Source organism: Cricetulus griseus, chromosome 4 (genome assembly GCF_003668045.3).
Source record: "Cricetulus griseus strain 17A/GY chromosome 4, alternate assembly CriGri-PICRH-1.0, whole genome shotgun sequence".
NCBI classification, from domain to species: domain Eukaryota; kingdom Metazoa; phylum Chordata; class Mammalia; order Rodentia; family Cricetidae; genus Cricetulus; species Cricetulus griseus.
The window spans coordinates 133,796,322-133,822,931 of NC_048597.1; the positions used below are offsets into that span (position 1 = coordinate 133,796,322).

The 26,610-nt window shown below is 46.5% G+C and overlaps 1 protein-coding gene across 4 annotated transcripts in view; it reads right to left on the reverse strand.

The window, feature by feature from the left end:
- Nucleotides 1-26,610, reverse strand: part of Dnmt1 (DNA methyltransferase 1) — a 46,653-nt gene extending 20,043 nt beyond the window's left edge. The window contains exons 1-12 of one of the 4 annotated variants that reach the window (XM_027411471.2): nt 26,455-26,610; nt 16,835-16,871; nt 16,109-16,216; nt 15,808-16,018; nt 14,835-14,910; nt 12,626-12,698; nt 11,495-11,526; nt 11,061-11,139; nt 9,227-9,264; nt 6,789-6,876; nt 4,383-4,423; nt 3,448-3,532 (exon numbers count right to left, since the gene is read on the reverse strand). In XM_027411471.2, coding sequence (XP_027267272.1) covers nt 3,448-3,532; nt 4,383-4,423; nt 6,789-6,876; nt 9,227-9,264; nt 11,061-11,139; nt 11,495-11,526; nt 12,626-12,698; nt 14,835-14,910; nt 15,808-16,018; nt 16,109-16,216; nt 16,835-16,871; nt 26,455-26,534 — 948 coding nt within the window. In that variant the 5' untranslated portion in view covers nt 26,535-26,610. Of the gene's footprint in view, nt 1-747; nt 888-3,447; nt 3,533-4,382; nt 4,424-6,788; nt 6,877-9,226; nt 9,265-11,060; nt 11,140-11,494; nt 11,527-12,625; nt 12,699-14,834; nt 14,911-15,807; nt 16,019-16,108; nt 16,217-16,834; nt 16,872-18,902; nt 19,032-26,141; nt 26,276-26,454 lie in introns of those variants that run through there. The other 3 variants (XM_027411473.2, XM_035443493.1, XM_027411474.2) reach the window with 3 other exon arrangements.

Sequence of the window (26,610 nt, forward strand, 5' to 3'; positions counted from 1 at the left end):
AGGTAGTGATGGCACATGCCTTTAATTCCAGCACTTAGGAGGCAGAGGCAGGTGGATCTCTAAAATCTAGGCCAGCCTAATCTACAAGGCGAGTTTCAGGACAGCCAAGACTACAAAGAAACCCCATCTAGAAGAAAAAAAAAAAAGTCAGGGTCCCAGTATGTAGCCCCTAGCTGCCCTGGAAATAAGTACCTATGGAGACCAGGCTGGTCTCAAACTTAAAGAGATCTGCCTCTTGCCTCGAGTATGAGGTTGTGGCTACTCTGCAGGTCCTCATGAGCCATAGATATAGAATGGCAACTGTAAGCAGTAAGTAAAGGAGCTGGAGTAAACTCCGGTGCTCCCTCTCCCCATACAATGTCAAGACCTGTTGGATCCAAGGTCTCACACTTCCCTCCCATCCCTAAGCACCCTAGCTCCAGAAGCACAGACACTCTGGGTTATGCTTTTCACAGAAGCAGCACTATTCCGACACCTAAATGCGTCCCTTGTTTAGGAAAGGTAGGTTAGTTGTGTGCTTCAAACTGACCTCTCATGAAAACTGTCAAGTCTTCAATTAAATGACTTTTTTCCCCAAAATTATCTGGCTGTGTAGCTCAGGCTGACATTGAATACTAGATCCTTCTTAGCTTCCTGATGCTGGGATTATGGCTATGAGCCACCATACCTTGCTTTCTCTGTGCCGTTTTTTACAGTTCAAATTAGTACCCATACGAGAGACAATGTACTGTCAGTGTCAGAACTTACAGATGGATATGACAGCACTGGGTGACAACCACAGGAGCTGACACATAAGTGATCCACTGTTGATCAAGTATTATGTAGCCTATGTGCTTCAAATATGTAGTCCTAACTTGTGGAAGGCAGTCTGGTTTCCCAGGTTCTGGATCTGGCCAGCCCCGTCTCCTGCAGACGTCAGGCTGTTGGTTGTTTTTAGGAATTTGGGAGGTAGCACCATGCTTTTTGTGGCATCTGGAAACACAGTGACCAGAGTCATGAGTATGTCCCACTGACTGCCCTGGTGCTCACCATGACCTCAATTGTAAAGCAAACCTGCCTTTGCCCCAGGTGCTTTGAAAGCAGACACTTGCCCCAGGTGCTTTGAAAGCAGACACTATACCTGGGCTCCCTTCAACTTTTCCCTTTTCCCTTTGCAGAGCTGGATATGGAATCCAGAGCCTTGCACAGGCTAGATGGCCACCAGAGTGGCCTAACTTGCAACTGTCCATGGAGGTTTGACCCCAGACACCCACTATCTCAAGCAGCAAGAAAACATGGCTCAAGCTACTACGCAAAAAGGCAGTAGTTTCAAAAGAATTCCCATAAATAAGCAAAGGAGAGAATCAGCTTCTTGCACTCAAGGTACTCCTACTCAGTTTTAGGTAACACTAAGACATTAGGGAAAGCAGGTATGGTGGCTCATGTCTATACTCTAGCACTCAGTAGATTGATACAGGGAATTGAGATAAACCTGGACTACAGAATAAGACATTGTTTTAAAAAAAAAAAAAAAGCCCGGCAGTGGTGGCACACACCTTTAATCCCAGGCAGAGGCAGGCAGGCCTCTGAGTTTGAGGTCAGCCTGGTCTACAGAGTGAGTTCCAGGACAACCTCCAAAGCAACAAAGGGAAACCCTGTCTTGAGAAACAACAACAACAACAACAACAACAAAAAGAATAAAAACATGGGGTTAGAACTGACAATGTGGCTCAGTAGCAGAGCACTTGACTAGCAGACAGACTTGGCTCTCTCATCCCCACATGTAAGCATGCTATGAGGCTGAAAGAGACAGTACACTGGGCAGTGAAGCCCACAGTGCCTAAGCCTGGGCTAAAAAAATCTCACCACGGGGCCACTGACTCACACTCGAGTTCCTAAAGAAAAGTCAGCAGCAAGAAACAGGCCAGAGGCCGGGCGCTGGTGGCACACGCCTTTAATCCCAGCACTCGGGAGGCAGGGGCAGGCGGATGTCTGTGAGTTGGAGACCAGCTTGGTCTCTAGAGCTAGTGCAAGGATAGGTTCCAAAGCTACACAGAGAAACCCTGTCTCGAGAAACAAAGAAACAGGCCAGACAAAAGACAACTAAGAAGCTGGGAAGCCACAGGACACTTTCCACAAGTTAGAGCCTATGCTGAAAACTTCTACATTATTTGTAACAAAACTGAGCCACATAACGATGCTTGGATCAGCTATGGACCATATAGATGACAGTGATAAGAATCTTTGTTTTTCGTAACTACATGCCATGACTTGTTAGGGACAAAGCTATCTAATGACTAATTTCCTGGAACACATTCAAGTCATTAGGTAGCATTTGATTTTTTTCGCTCCAGGACAGGATCTCTTGGTATAGCCTTGGCAGTCCCGGAACTTATAGATCAGGCTGGCCTCAAACTCAAGAGATCTGTCTGCTTTGATTTCAAGTTCTGACGGAGATGAAAGGCAGGTGCCACTACTACTCAGCTTTTTTCATTTTGGTTTAACATAGTCTAGATCTTAACGTAGGTCACAATTCACACTGGAAAAAAACAAAAAAAAACCCAAAACAAAAAAAAACAAAACAAAAAACAGCAGACAAATGCTAGAGAGATGGTTCTGAGGTTAAGAGCACTGGCTGCTCTTTCAGAAGTCCTGAGTTCAATTCCCAGCAACCATATGGTGGCTCACAAACATCTGTGATGAGATCTGGTGCCCTCTGCATGTGTCCCTGCAGGCCAGAAGAGGGAACACTGTATACGTAATAAACCTTAAGGAAAAAAAAAAAAAAAAAAAAAAAAAAAAAACAGCACAAAGAAAGCAAAGTGACATGGCACATGCCTGTGTCCAACCCTGGGGGTGCCAGACTATGTTTATAAGGAGACCTTGTCTCAATACAAATAAACCCTGGAATACCAAGACCCTAACGGACTAGTTACGTGCTAGTGTTTTATTCACTGTGGCATTGTGGTTCTATTCACACAAGTCCTTCCCTCTTAGGTATTTTAAAATTACATTTGTCTATCTTGTGCATGTATGTGTATTATGTGTGGGTGTAAATGTGTCATGGTATGCATGACTTCTGGAGTTTGTAGTCAGCCTGGGCTACACAAGCAGATCATGACCCAAACAAATGAAAGTGAAGCTCAAAAGTTGCCTCAGTTAAGAACACTGGCTGTTCCTTCCTAGTACACATAGCTATTTCCAGGTGAAGTGACCCCTCTTCTAGCTTCTGTGAGCACTGCATGGATATGGTACAGACATACACGCAGGCAAAATGCCCACACATGTACAGTAATTTGTTTTGTTTTGTTTAAGACAGGGTTTCTCTCTATAATAGCTCTGCTGAGTCCAGGCTGGTCTTAAGACTCAGATCCACCCACCTCTGCACTGTGATTAAAGGTGTGCACCCCCCTCCCCAGCTTTTTCTTTAAGTTAGTTAAGGAACAGAAGAGCCAATGCTCTTCTTACCCTTTCCTCCTCTTCAGAACCGTCCTCAGCAGACTCTAAAGTCATCTGCTCCGATTCTGCTTCCTTGGGTCTCCGTTTGGTGGTTCTGTGAACAAGGAACATTAGCTTGGAAAAAAAACTCCAGCATACCTATTCTGAAAATGATAGATAAACACCTCTCAAAGAGCAAAACACTGGCAGTTGAGATAGCTCAGGACCTAAAACATCTTACAAGTCTAAGGACCCCAGTTTAATACCCAGCATCCATGTAAAGTTGACACAGCAGACACAGGCCCAAAATCCCAGCGCTGGAGAGTTAGAGACAGGATACCTGGGGTTTTCTGGTCAGCTAGTGTAACCACCATCAGTGAGCTTCAGGTGAAAGGCCCAGTGTGTGAACCTCTTGACTATACACAAATACATACAAAAACACTGCCTTGTATGGTAACTCATACTTGCAATCCTAGTACTTAGAAGGCTAAGGCAGGATCATGAGCTCTAGGCTTGCCTGAGCACAGTGAGACCTTGCCTCAAAAAAACCCAATAAGGGACATAGCTCAGTGGTAAAGAGCCTGGTAGCATTAGATTCTCAGTACTGAAGAAAACAAAACAAAAAGCAAGAGGCTGGAGAAAAGGCTCAGTAATTGAGTCCAAGCATGGTGGTCCACACCTGTAATCTCAGCCCCGGGAAGATGGAGGCAGAGCATAAGGAACTCAAGTTCAGCATGGGCTTCAAGAGACATGACTGAATACTCCCAACTCCCAAACTGAACAGTCATGAGGACTGCAGATGGCCCAGGTTCACCAGCTAGGTGATGGAGCTGAGCCATACACAGCTGAGCAGGTGTATAGCCTGGCTCCCCACGTCTGTCCTATTCTGTCTACTCCAGTAACTCTCCTAGAAGAGCCTTTAGGAGTTAGGAGGACAGCAAGGCACAAGCACTTTTGACACTTACAGATCTTTGGGTTGACTTCTGGACCTGGACCTTCTTTTATCCTGACAGCAAAAAATGGAGAAAATGAGGGAAAACAATGTTACTTCCAGAAGCTAAGCAGGGTGACTGCAAGCAGAAGTGTGCAGGGTCAGCATCTTGGTTCTGAACACCAGGAGACATTCTCTCCTGAGACCAGAGGCTAAGACTAACTCCCCATTTCCCCAATTCCACAAATCAGCAGAACTAAAGAACTTGCTAATCTGAAGAACTTTCTAACCTAACACTAGGAGGAAAAGCAGGCGGCTTCCTTTATGTCCAAGGCGACATGGACCTTGCCATAAAACAAACAAAAAAAACACAGCTGAGTGTGTGGTGACACCCACTTGCCATACCATCACTTGGGAGGCAGAGGACCCCCTAAATTTGAAGCCAACCTGGTCAACACATTGAGTTCTAGGCCAGCCAGGACTACATAGCAAGACCTGTCTCAAATAACAGGTGCTAGGACTCAGCGGGTATGGTTCCTGCCAAGCATGCAGGATGTACTGGGTTCCACCCTCAGCTCAGTATGAACTGGGAGTAGTGGCACAGACCTGTGATCCCAGCACTGGGGGGGCTACAGTGTGGGACAGGAGAACCAGTTCAAGGTGACCCTTGGCTATATGGTGAGACTGTTTAAAATAGAAAAGCAAAACAGAACACACCTGGACACAGATAACCTAGCAATTTGAGCTTGTGGAGTATACCTCACTGATAAGCCCATCTGGAATGAATGGGTCTATCCACATCAACCGAGTGTTCACCTCAGCCCCCCTTCCACCACATGGCGGCTAGAGAGACACAAGCTTGAGGCCATCCTGGTCCCATAGGGTGAGCTCATCCCAAAAGCAGAGCTCAGCCAACAGGATGACTCGGCACTTGCAAATAAGCCTGACTATCTTAGGGCTCCACGTGGCAGACAAACAATTCGTACAAGCCATCATCTACATGCACCCACACATACAGAAAAGCAGAATACAAACAAAAGCTCCCGATTGGAGGCAAGCACTGAAAGCCACCCACTGTCATCTGGGCAGAGTGAGGTATGGAAGCATCACTACACGCTGGGGTGATACCAAAGTTTCACCTGCTGGCCCCTTGCAGCAGGCCACCAAAGAGAACTCACTGGCTCTGCCTCCACTCTGAATCTCAATGGGGAGGAAAGCAGGTGGACATTTCCCAGGCATGTCGTAAGGTGGAGACCTGAGACACAGTGTGTGACCTCACCTACTGCTCTAGAGCTCCATGAAGCAGGACTCCAGACTGAGCACTGTACCCTAACAGAGGCCTCACACCCAGGCAATCAGTCTTCAATGTCCCTGAGATTCAACCAATCGCAGCTGCTAGAGGCTCAGAAAATGGTCCCGAGACCACACAGACTGTCCTTGCACTGTTCCCTAAACAATACTGTAACAGTAGCATTAGACAACACACATGCACGAGAGGGGACTTATGGAGGTCATGAGGACCCCAGGCAAACACTGGCTGTTTACACAACAACCTCAGCAAATTTTACTGAGAATCCTTGAACCATCCTCCCAACTGCATGCTTTAGCTTCAAAGGGAGGATTTTGGTAGTTTTGAGATGGTCTCCAAAAGCCTAGGCTGGCCTTGATCCTCATCTTTAGGTAGAGAGATGAAATTCCTGCTCCTGTCTGTCCCTACTGGTGCTAAGACCACAGGTGTGTACCATTTTGCTCGGCTTTTTTTTTTTTTTTTCTCGAGACAGGATTTCTCTGTGTGGCTTTGGAGCCTACCCTGGCACTCGCTCTGGAGACCAGGCTGGCCTCGAACTCACAGAAATCCGCCTGCCTCTGCCTCCAAAGTGCTGGGATTAAAGGCATGCACCACCAACGCCCGGCTTGCTTGGCTTGTTTAAGATTATGGGAGTGCTCAGTTGATCAGGTAGGGGGGGGGGAAGAGGGAGTCAAAAACCGAACTTAGGCCAAGTGGTGGTGGAGCACACCTTTGATACCAGTACTTGGGAGGAAGAGGCAGGTGGATCTCTGGGTTCCAGGCCAACCTGGTCTACAGAGCGAGTTCCAGGACAGCCTCCAAAGCTACAGAGAAACATGGTCTCAAAAAAACTAAGTAAATAATAAGTTTTTAAGAATTGAACTTAGGACTTCAGGGAGCAGGCTTGCTGGACCAACAACTTAAAGCTTCAACTCTAAGTGGATCGGGTCTCCAAAAAAGCAGATTTCACATGGACCTTGGTTCAGGCAAAGAGGACCAGACATGCAATGACAGCCAACACCCAAGGGTGACCAGGCAAATCTGCCCAAGTCACAAGTAGGGTAGATTTTGCACCTAGAACCCTGCCCAGCACCATCTCTGCCAATCCAGTAGTAGTGCACAAAGCCCATTTAAGATAGATAAGGACTTTGCCTTTTCTTCTTCGTCATCGTCCATTTCCTTGTGAGTTCCTGGTCTCGATTCTCTGTCTGGCTCTTCCCTTGATCTCTGCCTCAATGTTCTGCCACATAAAACAAGCAAAAAGTCACATGAACACTGGTGACCAAGGCTCTGGGCATCATCCAAGCAGTCAAAAGGAGGGTTTAAATGACCTCCTCCGAGTCAAGAATAGGCCATCTTTCCCATCTTCCACCTGCTGATCCATTATGTATTTTTTGCAGAATTGGGTCTCAAACCTAGTGCATCATGAACTGATGACAATACTCAATTGTGACCCACCAGATGGCTTGAGATAAAGGACTTGCCATTTAAACATGAAGATTTGAGTTAGATCCCCACAATTCACTATGAGAGGTTGTGAACTGAACCCTGAGAGCAGTCCTCTTACCTATGCAGGCAACCTGTAGCACGAGTAGTTTCAAATATACTTGTGTGCACATGCATAAGTGCCTGGACCTATGAGCTTTACCCCTCAGTTCTTCAAATGAGTGATAATCAGAGACGCTAGTGATTAAGACAAAATCACTTTGTCTTAATTGCCAGGCTTCCACTGGCAATCTGGGGCCTGGAAGGACTGTCTTCACCTGCCCTGTGAACATTACTGAGAAGAATGAGTGGAATGTGGCCAGCATCAGCAAGCACAAAGGATGGCCAGCCTCACAGAGCAGCCCTGCCTCAGGTCAGGTATCTGGCTGTCCTCTGGACCTGGGACTTCAATATTTGCATCAGTATTAACCGAAGCTTTAAAAAAACAAAAGCAAAACCTACTATCTCTGAGACTGGGAAAATAGCTCAGAAGGACTAGAGTCCAGATTGCCCAGCACACTACATAAACACTGGCTATGACTGCTGGGTGTGGCAATCCACCTGTAGTTCCAGGGGAGCCTCAGAGGGCTGGCTCATAAGACTAGTCCTACCAGTGACCCTGTATTCAATTGAGTTCCTGCCTGAATGAACAGGTGCAACAGGAAGACACTTATGTCAGCCTCTGGCTACTAAATCCATCTATACACACATGCCCACAAGTAAGATATGTCAAAAAAAAAAAAAAAAAAAAAACCCTGAAAGGTTCTATTTGGATGTGGGACAGGCCTACAATCTCTGCATTCCAGATGCTGAGGCAGGCGAGTCAAGTCTGGGGCCAGCCTGAGATACCTAGGAGATCCTATCCATTAAAAACAAACAAGGGGCTGGAGAGATGGCTCAGAGGTTAAGAGCACTGGCTGCTGTTCCAGAGGTCCTGAGTTCAATTCCCAGCAACCACATGGTGGCTCACAACCATCTGTAATGAGATCTGGTGCCCTCGTCTGGTCTGCAGGCAAATATGCTGGCAGAACACTGTATACATAAATCTTTAAAAAACAATTTTAAAAAAGTATACAAACAAAATCACAAATATTAAGAGATCAGCACTACTTGCTTGTGCCTTTCCACTGCCACAAGAATGTGTTCAAGTGGAATAAGTCATGGGACAATTAAGTCAGTCCACTCTCCCTGCCAGGATCAGCTGCCGGCTAGCAGGCCTCGGGTGAGCTCAATGGATGCCTAGCTTTAAGCTGCTGAGCTTTGGGACTATCAGCCACCACTCCAAGTACAAGCTAACTTATATAACCACTCACTCAGCCACACTACTAAAGGAAGTGTGGCCACTGAGGCAGGGCCTGAGTCAGGAGAAGGTCACTATGATGTAAGTCTTTGATGGGGTAGTCTGACTTGCTTTTGTTGAGGCAAGGTGTCTATGTAGTCCTGGCTGGCCCGGAACTTAGATCCACCTCTGTCTCTCCTGAGGGCTATGATGAAAGGCATGCACCACAATGCTCCCATTTTTTTTTTTAGGGAGTGTCTCACTATCTCAGGCTGGCCCCTAATTCATGGTAACCTTCCTGCCTTAGCCTCCAGCCTTCCACGATGAGATTACAGATGTGTCCTCCATGCCACTGCTTTGACTTTATCTGTATAATGTGACTGTAGACATATACGGAAATAAGACAACTTTCAGGAATAGGTCTCTAATGTGTGGGTTCCAGGGACTGAACTCAAGTTGTCAGACTTCTGCAACAAGAACTTTACTTGGTGAGCCATGTAACTGGGCCTTGGTCTGTTTTTCAGCTATTAATAATATTTTATGCATACAAGTGTTTCATCATCATGTATCAGAGACCAGAAGAGGGTGTCCAGTTCCCCTGGGATCTGGAGTTAAAGCCAGTTGTTAGTTTCCATGTGGTTATCAGAAACAGAACCCAAGTTCCTCTGGAAGAGGAACTAGTGTTTTTAGCCAAGTCATCTCTCCAGCCCGCCTTGTTCTGGCTTTTCTCAGAACTTTCCATAGACTACAAAACACAACAGTGCTCAGTACTCATTCACACTGTGGTACAACTGAGCAGACATAGAGGCTTATCAGCTGCACTTACAGTTCTCTGGTTTGACGTCGAAGTCTCCTGTTGTGTTCCTGAAAGATAATAAAAAGCAGTCTAGTCTACACATTGAGTTCCTGTCAGGCACACACACATATGGCACCACCACCAAGTCATTTTTGATTTGTCTTGAATTCCTGCTATGAAATTAACAGACCTGCAATAATCCTAGATTCTAGTTAGTGAAGTTGGTAAGGTGAATACTTATCAAGACCACTGTTTTGGGTGGCTCTCCCTGGAGTCCAGACCCACAATTGTATTTGTCTTACTCTGACCGAGAAGCCACACCCAGGCTGCTAAGGTGTTTCTCTCAACCCTCACATAAACCCACATTAAAGTATCTTTATTAGCAGGGTGGTGGTGGCACACGCCTTTAATCCCAGCACTCAGGAGGCAGAAGCAGATGAATCTGAGTTTGAGGCCAGCCTGGTTTACAGAACCAGTTCCACGACAGCCAAGGCTACACAAAGAAACCCTGTCTCGAAAAACCAAAGTAAATTACATAAGAAAACTACTGCCGCTGGGCGTCGGTGATACACACCTTTAATACCAGCACTTGGGAGGCAAAGGAAGGTGGATCTGAGTTTGAGGCCAGTCTGGTCTAAAGAATGAGTTCTAGGACAGGCTCCAAAATGAGCCTGTCTCAAAAAACAAAAACAAAACCAACAAAGAAAACTACTGCCTTTTGGTAGAGTCAGCAGACTGCCAAGATTTTTGTTTTGGGGAGCAGGGTTTCTCTAAGTAGCCTTGGCTGTCCTCGAACTCAGATCTGCTTGACTCTGCTTTCCTGAGTGCTGAGACGAGACAAACCCTGGGGGTGGGGATGGGGGAAGCAAAATTAAACCAAACCCTGGGCTGATAGGTATTGTAGCTCATGTGCACACACTCACATATGTAAATATTTTTGAAGGGCTAAGGAAATATCTCAGTAAAAGGCCTGCCACACAGACCTGATGACATGAGTTGGAGTTCTTTGAACACAAGAAAGCCAAACCCGTAAAATGGCTCAGGGATTAAGGCCCTTGCTATCTAGCCTGATGATCAGAGTTTGATATCTGGACCCCACATGATTTAAGAACTAAACCCTAAAAGGTTTTGTTTTTTTTTTTTTTAAATCTACTTATGTGGACCCACAGACACAACTAAGTGTAAAAACCAATTTTTTGGTTTTGTTTGCTTTTTTGATATAGTCTCATGTAGCCAGACTGGCCTTGAGCTTGCTATGTAGCAAAGGATGACCTCCACTTCCCAAGTACTAGGAATATAAGCATGCCTGGAAATTTTCTGTTCTTGGATATGAAACCCAAGGCTGCATGCATGGTAGGCAAGTACTCCAACTAAGCTATTATGGCCAGGCGCGTGTGCATACACTCAAGTGTGTGTGTGTGTGTGTGTGTGTGTGTGTGTGTATAAAAAGTCTTATCGATGTCTTACTGCTAAACAAAGTATCTGTGTAGCTCAGAACCTTAACCGTTATTTTCTCATAGTGCTGGTTTGAAAGAAATGATCACATTCTCAGCCATGGGGCAATAGTATCCTAAACAAATTAAATAAGTTAAATAGTATCCTAAAACAAAAAGAAAACCTGAGGATGGAACCCAGAGCCTCAAGCATGCTACACCAACTCTGCCACTGAGCTAGGACCCTGCCCACGAAGTCAGTTTTGTATCTGGATGTGCTATGGAACTTCCAGCACTTCCTATGCTCAAAAAGGAGACCTCCAGTCAAGGCTTCCTAAATCAGCTGTGACTCAAGAACTGCTCTGCTCTCCCCACCTCCACCTCATTCTGAGAACCAGAGACACGCTGAAGGAAAGGTAAAGGAGGTTTACCTGTTCACCTTGCTCTTCCTGACACAATTTGGTTCCCAGTGTTACTCTCTCCAGTTCTGCTGTAGAAATTCCAGTACCACTGTCAGGCAAAGTAGAATATTATATAGGCAGGACCCAAGCAGCTCAGTCCCCAGAAGCAGCTTCATGAGCCCAGCTTCTTATGCTAAGAGCAAGGAGTCACCACCCCAGGACCATGACAGTCGAGGGTTCTCACATCGAATAGAGGCGACCTTTCAACCCAAGCTTTATAATACCAGGAGACCATAACTCGTTCTGTGATGAGAATTCTACATGAATTAGAAGATTAATGCTTTGCTCCCAAATTTAACATTTTTAACAGGTTTATAGTTGCCAGGGTAACTTACTACAGACTCTTCAGCTTTCAGAAAGTAATTTCTATAACAGACAAATCAAAGAGGTTATAGGAGCCTTACCGCTCTGTGCCTGTAACTCTGCGTCTCTTATCCTGGGCAGAGGGAGGAATAGAGAATAAGACAATGTTGGTTTGAAAGGCAGATCAGGTGTTGGGCATTATCTCAGTGGTACAGTGCTTGCCTAGCAGCAAGCGCAAGGCACTGGGTTTAGTACTCAACTCCAAAACAAAAGACAAAAAAAAAAAAAAAAGGGCAGATCAACCCCCAAACACAAGTTAAACAGGGTGGGCAAAGTCAAGTATGCTAGCCCACACCTGCAACCCAGCATTTGAGAGACCAAGACAGAAGAACCATAAATTCAAGGCCAGCCTGGATTATACAGTGACACCTGTCTTAAAAAGGGGGAGCAAGGTGCATGAAGAGACAGCTCAGTCACCAAGAGTGCATTTTGCTCTTCCAGGACTAGAATTCAGTTCCAGGGCCCATGTCAGTGGTTCACCACTCCCAGTAATGAGCTCCAGGGATCTGGCACCCCTGGCTTCCTTGAGCACTTGTACGCATGTGCACACACAAGAACTACAAATATACACATAAAGTCCCAACCAGTAGCTTAGTGGTGATGGCGCATGCCTTTAATCCCAGCACTTGGGAGGCAGAGGCAGGTGGATCTCTGAGAACGAGGCCAGCCTGGTCTCCAGAGAGAGTGCCAGGATAGGCTCCAAAGCTATAAAGAGAAACCCTGTCTCAAACCAAGAAAAAAAGCAACACTCCCCCCCCAATCCCAACCAGCTGGGAGAGTGGTGCAAACTTGTCATCCTAGTACGTAGGAGGTGGAGGCAGGTAGGAAGACCAAGAGTTCAAGCCCAGGCTCAACTACACACAGTTCAAAGCCCAGTCCGTGCTACACAATACAATCCTCAATATATTTGTATACCCTGTGTGGTATAGTCCTTACGTGGGTGAGGCCCTAGGTTTGATCCCAACATTGAAATAAATAGAACTCTGCCTCCTGATGCCTTCAGATCAGAAGCACAGCATCAGCCGTTACAGGACTGCCATATTCAGCACAACATAACAGCTTTGTTCCTCCCTTTAACCCACATGCTCTCAACACCCCTACCACATGCTTGTTTAGACAAACCACCTTTGCTCACTTTGCCAACAAATACAAAGTCAAGAGGACTGACCTACCTGGTCTCTCTCCTCTGCAGACTCATCCGAGATCGTCTTTTCAGATTCTTCCTTGGTTTTCCGTTTATTGTTGCTGCCACAAAGTGAAGAAGAGACTTAATTCTGAGATGCACAGACACCCAGTGGCCTTCAATAAATTCCCTTCTTTCACAAAGAACCTCTTGAAAGCACAGGTTATCTTCCCTCCAGGAGAGGTCCATCTTTCCAGGACTGAGTTTTTTTGTCTCGTTTCTTTTAAATTAATCCTTGTATTATTTTGAATTACTTGTGCATGTGCTCTTGAATCTAGAGGAGTATTAGGTACCCTGGAGCTGGAGTTACAGACAGCTGTGAATACCATTGATCAACACCATATGTTTGTTTTTGAAAACTTTTAGATTTAATTTCATGCCTGCATTTGTGTCCATGTATCATGTGTGCAATGCCTGCAAGGGTTCTGAAGATGTTGGGCCCCCTGGAACTGGAGTTACTAATGGTTGGGAGCTGCCAGGTGCTGAGCCCTGAACTCAGGACTGCCAAGGGAGCAGTGTCTCTAGCCTCGCACGTATATTAAACACATTGTGATTGTGTATGATGTTATGGGTATGCATTTCTGCAACGTGACTGTCCATTTGGGATTGGGGAAGCTGCTCTTTGCTTTTGAGACAATGTCCTTCACTGATCATGGAGCTCACAGGCTTGGCTAGACTTTCCAGCCAGCCAGCCACCAGAATCTGCCTGTCTCTGCCTTCTCCATACTAAGATTACAGGCACTGGCTTTCTTGGCTTTAACATGAGTGTTGGAGATTTGAAGACAGATTCTTGTACTTGAAGAGCAAGCATGCACTTTGCCTACTAGGTCATTCCACTTCTCCAGTTATTTTTGATTTTTCGAGAGAGGGTTTTTCTGCGTGGCTTTGTAGACCAGGCTGGCCTCAAACTCAGATATCCGCCTGCCTCTGACTCCTGAGTGTTGGGATTAAAGGCACCACCACCACCACCACCCAGCTGTCTCCAGTTTTATAGTTTAAGATTTTTAGAATGTTTTGTTTACACGCATGTTTATGCACTGTGTATGCCTGGTACCTGCAGAAGCCAGAAGAGGACAGCAGATCCCTGAGATGGTTGTGAACCACAAAGTGCTGGGAATTAAAGCCAGGTCTTCTGGGAAAGCAGCTCCTCAGTTTTGTACTTTCTGAGACTGACTCAAAGGACAGAGTCATGTTTGTCAAAAACCTGTTGTGCCTCTTTGTAAAGTAAGAAGCCAGCTGGGCGGTGGTGGCACACACCTTTAATCCCAGCATCCAGGAAGCAGAGGCAGACGATCTGAGTTCGAGACCAGTCTGGTCTACAAGAGCTAATTCCAGGACAGTCTCCAAAGCCACAGAGAAACCCTGTCTCGAAATAATAATTATTATTATACAAATGGAAACATGGTGCTCTTAACCTCTGAGCCATCTCTCTAGCCCCAACTGCTCTTCCAGAGGTCCTGAGTTCAATTCCCAGCAACCACATGGTGGCTCACGACCATCCCTTATGAGATCTGGTGCCCTCTTCTGGTGTGCAGATATACATGGAAGCAGAATGTTGTATACATAAATAAAATCTTAAAAAAAAATGGAAACAGTATTTTCTAATACTGGTTGATGAGTGTGAGGGTTCTTTGTTCTTTATTGGTTTTATGTATATGGATGTTTTGTCTGCATGTCTGTCTGCACTGCATGCACGCAGTACTCAACGAGGCTGGAAGAGGGCATCATATTGCCAGGACTGAAGTTACAGATGGCAATTAACTACCACGTGGGTTGAGGGACTTGAATCCAGTTCCTCCACAAGAGCAGCCAGTGGATGGATCTGCTAAACCATATCTCTGGCACTGAGCATTAGGGTTCTTGTACTATATGCTACAGCTTTGTTTATGCTTTAAGTTTTCTAAGAAAGTGAAGAGAATGTCTAGTGAACACAACCTGCAAAATGGATATCTACGTAGGGCTGCAGCTCAGTGGGAATCCTCTGCCCGAAATCCCTATGAGGGGCAGGGGCATGGCTCAGTGGTAGAGTTTCTAACATGAACCACACCCCAGATTCTATCCTCAGTACTAAGATAAAGGCAAAAAAAATGAAACTTATGAATTATGAAAGATAGGCAGTTTACTCTGATTCCATTCATGTTTTCCCAGAATCACCAGACCCTAAGAAATGACCAACAGCCCCTTCCTTACATACTGACCCCTTCGTGAAGTGTGAGGTGATGGAGGTCTGCCTGGTGGTTCTCCTCAAAGCCATGGAGCTCGATGAAGCTTCAGCTGTTTATAAACAAAAAGAAAAAGGACATCACACTCTTCAGTGAGAACAAATGACTGCAAGTGGCCAGGTGCTGCAAGAATATACACTTCTAAGCTTTCAATCTACACTAAATTGAATACCAGCTTGCACATGTCAGAGCTGCCATTGCTCAGGATATGGCAATAGCATCATACAACCCAGGGAAAGAAAGCCCAGAATCCAAGAATGGTTTACAGTGACCGCACACTGTCATTATAAACATCAAAACCCCTGAACTGAAACCTTATATAGGGACCAAACCATTTGTGTGAATCTAAACTAGGTCCAAGTGCACAGAAAATAAACTAGAGGCTCGGTGCAGCTCCATGGCAAAACACCTATACAGCATGCACATGGCTCTGGGCTCCAACTCTACTACCCACCACTACCCCAAAAGAGAAAACAGCTGGGGCTAGGCAGATGTACCCTTCCCTAGCACACTGCAGGTCTTGGGTTCCATCCCTGGTACTGCAAAAGAAGCAGAGACAAACAGGACAGATAGACAAGGAAAGGAAGGTTAAGAAACTAACCAGAGAATAAGGGTGCAGCTGAATGTCAGCATGTACTTAAGTGTTCACAGGACCTTAGGCTTCCTATTTAGCACCAGAAGCTAACAGGAAAAACTAGAATTTATGTGGCACATGCTCTTAGGTTCAAAATGAACCGTCTCTTCATGGGAACCACACAGCCTCCAAGAGGGAAACCAGTCATGTGAGACAGACAAGGTAGCACAGGCCTGTCAATTATCCCAGCACTCAGAAGGCTGAAACGGGAGGACACTGTTTAAGGCTAGCCTACATTATATAGACAGGCACTGTCTCAAGACAGCCAGAAAACCCAAAATAAGCAAACTAAACCACTATGCCATGTGTCCTTACAATTGGTCTCACTGTCCGACTTGCTCCTCCTGGGTGCCCGAGCTTTAGGCATGAGTTTGGAGGGTTGTTTTGAGTCTGCCATTCCTGTTCTCCGGCTTGGCCGGCTCCCGTTGGCTGGATAGTCGTTGGCCTTCCGAGTGTGAGACAGAGTTCCGTTCTCCAAGGACAAATCTTTATTTAAAAGGGATTTCACTTTAGCCAGGTAGCCCTCCTATAACAGGGAAGGATAATTTAGTAGGAAGACATCACAATAAAACAAATAAGAGCCTCTGCTTCTCTAAAAACTGGGAAACAGACTTACCTCAGACAATTCCTCTTTATGTAATTTGGTTTCCAAGTCATTTAACTGGCTCTTTATTTCTGTTTGCAGGAATTCATGCAACAGGTTCAATTTCTCTTTCACACACTCCTGTGGAAGGACACAACTGAGGAACCCCCAAACTCCCAAGAGCAATTAAAAAACTAATACAAAGACTAAGCCACCTGGCTGCCCCAGTGGCTGGGTGCTAAGCAGCCCTGGCTCTGCAAAAATCTAAATACAAGTGAGTCATAGTGCAGGATGCCCGAGATCAACACTCAGGAAGGAGGGCTGCCAACTTAATGAGGCCACTGTGATCTACTAAGTTCAAGGTCAGCCCAAGCTATGGATCAAAACCCTGCCTCAGAAAGGAACTAGGGGGCTGGGGACATAGCTTGGTCATTAAAGCACTTGTCGTGCAAGCACGAAGACGAGGGTTCAGATTCCCAGTGCTGGCATAAAAAGCTTGGCAGAATCCAGTACTCAGTAGGCAGAAAGGGAATCCCTAGACCAAGCTTGACTACTTCAGATTGGCTGAACACATGAGTTCCAGATTCATTGAGTCTCCACCACAGTTAAGTAAGGAGACAGTGATAAAGACAGACATCAACCTCTGACCACTACACGAACATGCATACACCTGATTGCATATAGGCACCCATATATATGTGAACACATGCACAGGCACATAGAGTACATATACAAGTGAATATCTGAAGGAACAGTTACCTTTTCTGTTAAACCATCTCTTTCCAAGTCTTTGAGCCTGGGTAAAGGAAATGATACAAAAATAAGCAACTCCATTTACCTTTGAGAATCAATGCCACAATCTGTAACAAAAAAACTTTGGAGCGCCAGCATTGGGGGGGGCGGGGCGGTGTTAAGTGCCTGTGGTATAGCCACTCAAAAGGCTAAGGCAGGAGGAGAACTCAAGCCTACAAATTTGTAGCCAACTTGGGCAACATAGTGAGAACTGTATCCTAAAAAAGAAAAGCCGGGCACAATGGTAGCATATGCCTTCAATCCAGTACTCAGGAGGCAGGGGCAGGTGGTCTCTTGAGTTCAAGGCCAGCAGGTCTTGGAGTTCTGGGACAGCCAGGGTTATACGGAGAAACCCTGTCTCAATAAACAACCCGGACTCTGGTTTTTTAATCTGTCTGCCTGCTTTTAATTTCTTTCTGTTTATTGTGCATTAAATTTATTTTCAAATTTAAAAAAACAAACAACCCCCCCCACCACCAAATAACGAAAAAGGAGTGAACATTGAGTGTTGGGAAAAACCACAGTACCCTCTGGCTGCTGGCCCTAGTGTCTAACAACTTTCTCCTTGGCTCTTTTCTAGAGACAGGGTCTCCTTATTGCTGGGTGGCTGAGGAAGCCCTCCAACTCTATTTCTCCTGCCTCCACCTCCAGAGCACTGAGACTAAAAGTACATCCCACCATGCCCCATTTCTAGGGTGCACTTCTATGCCTTCCCATGACGTCCTTAGTCTGAACAGCAAGTACACGAGTTTCATGGAAGGGTAAAGGATAGCAAAGGAGCTAGCAGATAGCTGCTCATACTGTCAGCATCACACTCTGGGCTACACTCTGGGCTACATAGCGAGACCCTACCTCAAAGTAACAGGGCTGGAGAGGTGGCTCAGCCAGTAGAGTGGTTGCCTAGAATTCATGAGCCACTGGGTTCCATTCCTAGCTCTTCATAAACTGTATGGTGGTACACACCTGTAATTCCAGCACTCAGTATGAAGGGGCAAGGAGGATCAAGAATTCAAAGTCATCCTTGCTTGTACATTGTGAGTTTGAGGCTAGCTTGAACTACAGGAGACGCTGTCTCAGAGCAGAGGGAGAAAGTACAAGAAAGGAAATGGGGAACAGGTCAGTCAGTGTCCTTCAATAATCGGGATGGCCTACAACTGTTTTCCCAATTGGGTCAGTTCCTAAAAGGCCCACCACAGCATGAATGATATCAGCATGAGTCATGGCTACATTGTAGGGACCAACCAACTGATGGCTTCTAAAGGCCAGGTATGCAGTGGCAGCCTTCCATTGTAGAACTAATTAAATGGGGAAAATGATGCGTCTGGGGCATCAGACATGCCCACATACAGAGGCCCTAGAGATGAAATCTGAGAGTCAGCTGATGAGCTGAGAATGCAGCTCAGGAGTAGAGTACTGCCTGGCACATCAAGGCCTTGAATTCTATTCCCAGCACTACCGGGGAGTGACAACAAAGCAAGCCAAAAATCTTAGAGTACAACCTCCAGAATATGTACTTAAGTTTGAAAGTACAGAATTCTCTTGGATTTGTCTGGGAAAATTGTGGTCAGATTACTGATTACCTTACCTCTCTGGTTAGGGAGGACTAGAGGAAGGAAAAGCCACAGAAGAAGTGGTAGCCTGTGACCAGCATGGGGACAGTGGAGGGTAAACAGGTTTAACCACCATGGACAGGAGTCAGGTCTGTGCCATCTCTCTGCCCCATCCCAGCAGGCTTGAAGTCTGATGCTCAGTTTTTCAGTAGCTATAGAACAGATTCAATCTTCCCGGCAGCTGCTGGACCAGGGGCACTGTGGTTACTCCAGCTATTGGCACATCCTGCCTCCTCCCTCTAGCACCATTCCCGTACAAGGGTGCCTATCTAGTTCCAGGCCAGAAGCTGGGTAAGCTGACTAATATCAGCAAAAGGGCTCTCACTTAGAAAAGATACTACTCCATACCCTGAAACTGTACTTAATGGTTAATTACACTGTAACAGGACAAAAGCTCTGGAGAGCTAGGGCTTGAGAATACTTGCCTGGTATACACATTTTGGGTTCTACCCCAGCACCCAGGTGTGGTGGTGCACATCTGTGAGCCCAGCACTTCGGAGTTAGTGGAAGGAAGTTCAGGAGTTCAAGGCCAGCCTAGGCTCCATGAGACTAAAAATAAAGAGGCTCTGGAGAGGGCTGGAAAGATGGCTCAGAGGTTAAGAGCACCGACTTCTTCCAGAGGTCCTGAGTTCAATTCCCAGCAAACCATATGGCTCATAGCCATCTGTAATAAGATCTGGTTGGTGCCCTCTTCTGGCCTGCAGGCATACATGCAGGCAGAACACTGTATACATAATAAATCTAAAACAAAAGGCTCTGAATGGCTGTTTTCCAGAAGCTCAGGTTGGAATGTGACAGAGTGCTGCCTAACACACACAAAGCCCTGAGTTTTACCCCAGCACCCAGAAGGAAAAGAAAAACCCTCTAGGAGCTCAGAGCCCCACACAGGCAAAAGTCATCCCACTCTACAGTAACTTGGCCAAAGGCAAGACTCAAAGAAAGGCGGCTGCACAGTGGACATCTGTAGCCAAAGGCATAAACACAGCTGCTTCAGCAGCCCACATGACTGTCCCTTTTGTGCCCCACCAGATGCAGAGATGGAACCAAGACCAAGTGTTGGGCAAGAGGCCTACCACTGAGTCATACTCCTAAACCCAGTTACTCTCCCTTAAGATGGTGATGGGACAGGACACAACTACTGTGACTAACTCAATAGTCCCTAGACCCTGGGATTCTACCAGGTAAGACTTAGTTGAGTTTGGTGGTGCAGGCCTAGATTCCTAGCAGAGGATGATCTCAAGTTCAAAGCTAACCTGTGCTACAAGAAGCAGTATGCTACAAGAAGCAGTATGTCACAGAGAGGGAGAGACAGAGACAGACAGAAAATCCAAGTGGAGAACATCCTTAGCCCCATGTTGACTTTACAGGCCACAATTCATTCCTATTTCCAACAGCTTAGCCACCTAGGGAGGATAAAATATACATAAACCCTTGAAGAAGTAGGCAGACATAGCCAGGTACAGCAGCACTGAACTGCGATCCAATACTTAAGAGTTAGAGGCAGGAGGATGGCAAGTTTCAGGCCAATGTGGGTTTTATTGCTCTAGTCTGTCTGAAACATAATGTAGGACCCCAGTTGATGGTTCAGCAGGTAAAGACACTTCCTGCAAACCTGACCAAGGTTCAACTCCTGCAAGTGGAAGGAAAAGAACCAGCTCTTGAAGCTGTCCTAACCTCCACATACACGCGCCACACACAATAAACCTAATGTAGCCAGGCAGTGGGGACACACACCTTTAACTCCAGCACTCAGGAAGACAGGCGGGTAGACCCAAGTTCAAGGCCAGCTTGGTTTACAGATTGAGTTCTAGGACAGCCAGCGCTACACAGGAAACTGTCTCAAACACAAACACACAAACCGTAGCTCTTCTCTGGTGAGAAGACAAGCCCAGTAGCACAAGGAGATCCAGAGGGGAGCCTCCCCAAGAGAGTCTCAGTCTCAGTGGGGAAGCTTCTTCAGGACACACCCAAGAATAGCCATTAACAGTACTGAAAGAAGCCAGGCTTTGGTGGCTCATGCCTTTAATACCAGTACTTGGGAGGCAGAGGCAGGCGGATCTGTGAGTTCGAAGCCAGCCTGGTCTACAGAGCTAGTTCCAGGACAGCCTCCAAAGCTGAGAAACCCCATCTTGAAAAACAAAAAACAGTGCAGAAAGAAGTCCAGAGAGGAGTGCTCAGAAGCACTGACCTTATTCCAAGGTCAAAAGACCATCCAAGGAACCATGGAGAGAGAGAACCACAATATTGGAACCTCAATTTTAGGAAAATCAGTCTGACAGAAACATGAACTAGACAGGAGATTGCAAAGGTTATATTACTTCACCATCTTAAACCAGAAATGCTGGTCTGAGATAATTTGGAAGTGAAATGGGGCCTGCAAGGCAAGCCCAGGGTTCTAGAAACCTGCCCTTTCTGTCCACTGCTGGGGATGAAAGCCAGGGCCCTGAAATGTGCTAAAGACACTCTCCCACTGAGCTATACCCACAGCCTCTGGCTAGACAGATGGGGTGAGTGAGGCAATCTGATGTGATCTCTCTCACACCATGCTGCTGCCCTCACCCCAGGACCTGACTCTTATGTGGCAACAGCGACTGATTGGAAAGATGGGAAGACCCCCAGGGACAATCAGCATGGGCCTGGTCTAATCTAAACTCCCTCAGCGGAGCTTTACAGCTGCACTGCAAAAGACACTAAAGCATGGAGGAAAGGTCAGCGACAAGGACATGGCCCAAGAGGCTAGCTGAGGGCAGGGATAGGAAGAGGGGATAGGAGTCAAATGGTCAGACCATTTCAGAAGCTGGAGACAGTCCTCAGTTTACACTGACAAAACAGACCTAGCCAGACACAGTGGTGCACACCTGTAATTCCAACACTCAAAAGGCGGAGGCAGGAACATAACAAGTTCCAGGTCATCCTAGTTACATGACAAGTCTGGAGAGGGCTGGGGAGATGACTTAGCAAGGACCCAAATTAGAGTTCTAAGGACCAGTGTTAAACACTGTAAGGAGAAAATGATGCTAGGTTTATTGGCCACCAATCTAGCCAAAGAACTCAGCTCTAGGCTCAGTGAGAGGTGTCTCAAAAAATAAGGGAGACAATTTTGGAAGACAAGCCAACACTGACCTCTGGCCTACCTAAACACACCTATACAGATAAATGTACTAAAAACCACATCACCAGTGAGAAGGCTCAGCAGTTAAACTTTGCCACACAAGTTTGGAAACCTAAGTCTGATTCCCAGAATCCATACAGAAGTGCAAAGAGCATCAATGCCAACAATTTGACCTCTGCCTTTCACATACACTCCAAGGCAGCACAGCAACCCCCAGGCTCACTATTGTTATATCAACTTTTTTTTTTAAATCACAAATAAAGTTAATAGTCCTTGGATGTCTATACACATGCTGATGAGGACACCTGCATTCACACACATACGCACAATAAAGAGAACTAGCTAGGTCTAACAACTTATCACAATAATCACAAGGTTGGAATAGGAACACTAAATTCAAGATCAGTCTGAGGTATGAGACCCTGTCTTAAAATTAAAGAAAAAAAATTACAAACACACACAAGAAAACAACCCACACCTGTAATAGCAATAAGCTAAATTGCCAGTTCCCCAGAGAGGGCACATTCTTTCCTATGTACTTCTAGAAAGGACCCCAGCCTAGGAACATCTTGAGTTTCTACCCCATTCTTCCCTCATTTCTGACCTCCAGAACACCACAAGAGATTGACAGTCTTTAGTTGTGGTGTGGCTCAGAGACACAGACAACACTTGCCTAGCACAGACCCACAGCCAGCACTAAAAGGAGATACAAAAAGAAAATGAATAGAGGGTCACATCAACACCAAAGAAAAAGATCTAAAACTAGTCTTCACAGCTCATGCCAGGAACCCCAACAGCAAGCACTTAGAAGGCTGAGGCAGGACAAAGAATTCAAAAATAGCCTGGGTTTCAAAGACCCCGTTTCAAAACAGAAGGGTCTCTATGGGTACCCTGCATGCACATGACACATTCATAAGTAAAAGTCTTTAAAAAATGGACACGGAGCCAGGTGGTAGTGACGCACACCTTTAGTCTCAGCATTGGTGAGGGAGAGGCAGGTGGATCTCTGCGAGTTCAAGGCCAGTCCAATCTACAGAGCAAGTTCCAGGTCAGGCTCCAAAGCTACAGAGAAACCCTGTCTAAAAAAAAAAAAAAAAAGAGGGGGCCCCCCGCTGGAGAGATGGCTCAGTGGTTAAGAACACTAGCTGGTTTTCCAGAAGTCGTGAGTCCAATTACCAGCAACCACATGGTGGCTCACAACCACCCTTTATGAGATCGGTTGCCCTCTGCTGGCATGCACCATGTAAACCTGCATGCATGGGTATCAGCACCTGGAAGTGCAGGCAGAAGGATCAGAAATACAGGTCATCTTAAGCTACACAGAGCTACTGAAGCTAGCCTAGGCTACCCACCCATCTGAAAAACTCAGTAAAAGAGAGCTGGGGATGGTCAGTAAAGCGATTGTCACACAAGCACAAGAACGAAGTCTGGATACCAGTACCCAAGGAAAGACAAACACCGGAAAAAGAACCTCTGGGCTTGCTGGCCAGCCCGACTGGCTCAAGGTTATGAGCAATCAGTCTCAAAGAAAAAGTTATTAATCTCATACTCAGACACAGGTAGAAGAGGTCTATAGAGTTCCAGGTAGACTTAGTTTACATATCAAGTTCCAGAATAGCCAGGTTGTCTCAAAATAAGGTTGAAAGCAAAAATCAGTCCCAGGAATCCACTGCCCTCTTCTGGCTTCCTTGGGCACCAGGCACACGTGGCACACAGATATACCCTTAGGCAAAACACCTACAACCTCTACATGCACACGCATACACACAAGTGCATGCACAAAGACACACTCAGCATAAAGAAGGCAAAAAATCAACTCTAAAAAATTTAAATGTAACAACCTAGGCATGATTTCACACGCCTTTAATCCCAGTATCTGTGAGGCAAAGGCAGGTGGATACGAGTTTGAGGACAGTTTGGTCTACAAGGAATTTCAGGACAGACAAGGCTACATAGCGAGACCCGTCTCAAACACAAAACAAAAAAACCCAAACTTTTAAAGGTCAGATGAGATGGCCCATGAGTGAAAAAAAGCACCGGTTGCTCACTTGTCCGATTTATTGAGTTGTTGCCATCCTGACTTTTGTGGTGGTATATTACTTACGATTAAAGCTTACCTGAAGATTCAGACAGCGAACCCAGCCTCAAGCTATAGACATCAGGCAGTGGCGATACACACCTTTAATCCCAGGACTCAGGATTAAGAGGTAGAAGAATCTGAGTCCAAGACCACCCTGAGCTACTGAGAGTGAATCAGAGCCTACACCTTTAATCCCAGGATAGGAGAGTTGTAAAAGGTAGAGACATTTAGTCTGAGGATTAGTCTCTAGCCACGTTGAGAGCATAGCAGTCTGAATGAATTTGAGGAACAGTGAAGTCAGGAGCAGTCTGAGGATCACCTCTTTGGTCTGAGCTGAGGTAGAGGAAAGAGCTGGTGGCTGGCTGCTTTGCTGTCTTCAGCTTGAAGCTTGAATTCTGTCTCTAGATCTTTTATTGTGCTACAGACTGTCAACTCCAAGACCCCCTCAGAACTGACTCAGGAAAGGGGTCCTTGGACCTCCACATGGTAAGCATGTGCACACAGACATAGCAAATAAGTAATGACTGACTTGGATTAGTGGGCAGAAGCACTCGTCACACAGGCCTGACAAGCTCAGTTTGACCCCAAATCCACATGTGAAGGCGGGTGACAGTATAAACAAGTCTTCTAACTGCCACACTCACACTGTGGTACATGTGCACGTAATTAAAAAGTTGTCCTTATACACACACATGCTGTGGCACATGTACATCAAACACACCATTCATACATAAGTTTAGAAAAAAATGTAAGCAAGACAGGCCACATAACGCATGTGTGTCAATATAGTACTCAGGAGGCACAGGAATCATTAAGTTCAAGGCCATTGGAACCACACAGACTATGCTTCAAGAAATTTTATAAAATTCAAAGAAATTAGAAATCTGAGTCAACAAGGAGTCAGCTATGGAAAAAGATACCACCTTGTTCAGGAAAATACCTCATCTGAAAGACATGAATTTTTAAAACAAGGCTTCGGTTGAATTCTAACTTGTGAACCACCTGCATATGCCTTCCAAGGGCTTAGGTTATAGGCCATGTGCCACCACACCTGACTAAAAATCATGACTTTTTCAAAGATGTGGGGTTTACCTTTTCCATTTCCACTCTTGGTGGGCCAACACCAACTCCTCCCCTCTTTCTCCCCCTCCCCAATAAACTCCATGTGGGTTTTGTTGGGGAAAATATGTAGGGTTTAGTATATTTTAAAGAAAACAGTCTGGGGCTGGCAGGATATTTCACCAAGTAAGGGAAATGCTACCAATGATCTGGGCTCTGGGTACCCAAAACTCAGAAAGACCAGCTCCTGCAGAATGCCCTCTGACCTCCACACCCAAACTGAAGCATGTACTCACATTCATACTAAATAAGACCTAGAATCCAAATCCAAAATGTAGAAAACATTTTATATGTCTGGCAGAACTATGCAAACTTAAACTGCCGTTTAAATAAATAGCATATGCAGAAGCTACTACAAGCCCTAATTCAGCTACCGTCTGACTATCCTACCAGATGTAGGTACCTCTTCATACTGTAGATTATAATGTTACTAAATTTTCCTAAATCAAGTTAAGCCAGATATGGTGTCCTGTAATCCCAGCACTGGGGAAGTAGATACAAAAAGATCAAGACTAGCCTGGGCACAGGCTGAGGCTAGCCTACCTGGGCTAAAGAAATTCCTTTCTGGAAAACAAAAACAAATGAACAAATGAAGAAAAGGACAGGAAAGAGTGTAAGGTAGGTCATCTCACTGTCTATAGAACCAAGTGCTAGTCGGGCGTTGGTGGCGCACGCCTTTAATCCCAGCACTCGGGAGGCAGAGGCAGGTGGATCTGAGTTCGAGGCCAGCCTGGCCTCCAGAGTGAGTGTCAGGATAGGCTCCAAAGCTACACAAAGAAACCTTGTCTCGAAAAAACAAAAAGAAAAAAACAAAAACCAAAAAACTTCAAGGGTGCCAGGATAAAAGGAATTGGTCCACAGAGGTTACCATCATGGGGCTGGGGCCGAGACAGCTCACTGCCATCAGTATCCATCGTTCCCTCCCCATGATACACACTTTGGACAGGGTCAAACGTTTCCTCGATTGCTCTGGATCTCAGGACCTGGTTTACGTCACTGCAAAAGTGGAGGGTCCATTCTGCACCATCCCTCTCCAGGATCGCAGGAGCTCCTTTACTTTAGGATAAAAACAAAACAAAAACCCACGTGGGCTGCAAGCTGCCCAGCCAGGGGCCCTGCGCGGGCCGCACCGTGGAAGCAGCTCAAGCAGCTCCTAGAACCTGACAGCTGAGCGGGGAAGGAGGGGGACGCAGAGGAAGGCCTCCTGCACGGGGGCCTCGGGGACCCTGCGGAACGGCCCTGGGGTGGGCACCGTGGGGCCTACAGGGCACCGGAAGTGGAGGCCGGAGCTGGTGGGGGCCGAGGAGTGTCTGTCCCCAGGCCGCGGGGGTGAGGGGTGCATTTCCTGCATACCCAGGAGCCTGGCTGACCAGAGAGGAGGAACCCTGAAGATGCCTCCAATCACGTTCTGTTTCAGGAGGCTAGGTGGTACTCTCGCCTTTCTGCCTCAAGTTCCCAGTCAGTGGACTCGACAGCAAACTGGCCCCCACCCATTTTGGCGCCAACAGCCTGGGGGACGCGCGACCGGAAGCGCGGCCCGCGCCAAGCACTGCCCTGCGCATGCGCGCCCCGGCTGTCAGCGGCCGCAGGGCCAGCCTGAGAGGAGATGCCCGCACAAACGCCTGGCATCGGCGCGGGCCCCACTCCCACCCTGCACGGCACCTACCGCCTGCGGACATGGTCGGGCAGCGAGCCTGCCGGGGAGGCGAGCGCGGGCACTCGGGCCGGGGCTGTTCGTGCTGGCATCCCGCAGGTTGCAGGCGACAGGGCAGCTCTGAACGAGACTCTGGCTTTTTCGCGCGCGCGGAAACCAACTGGAAGG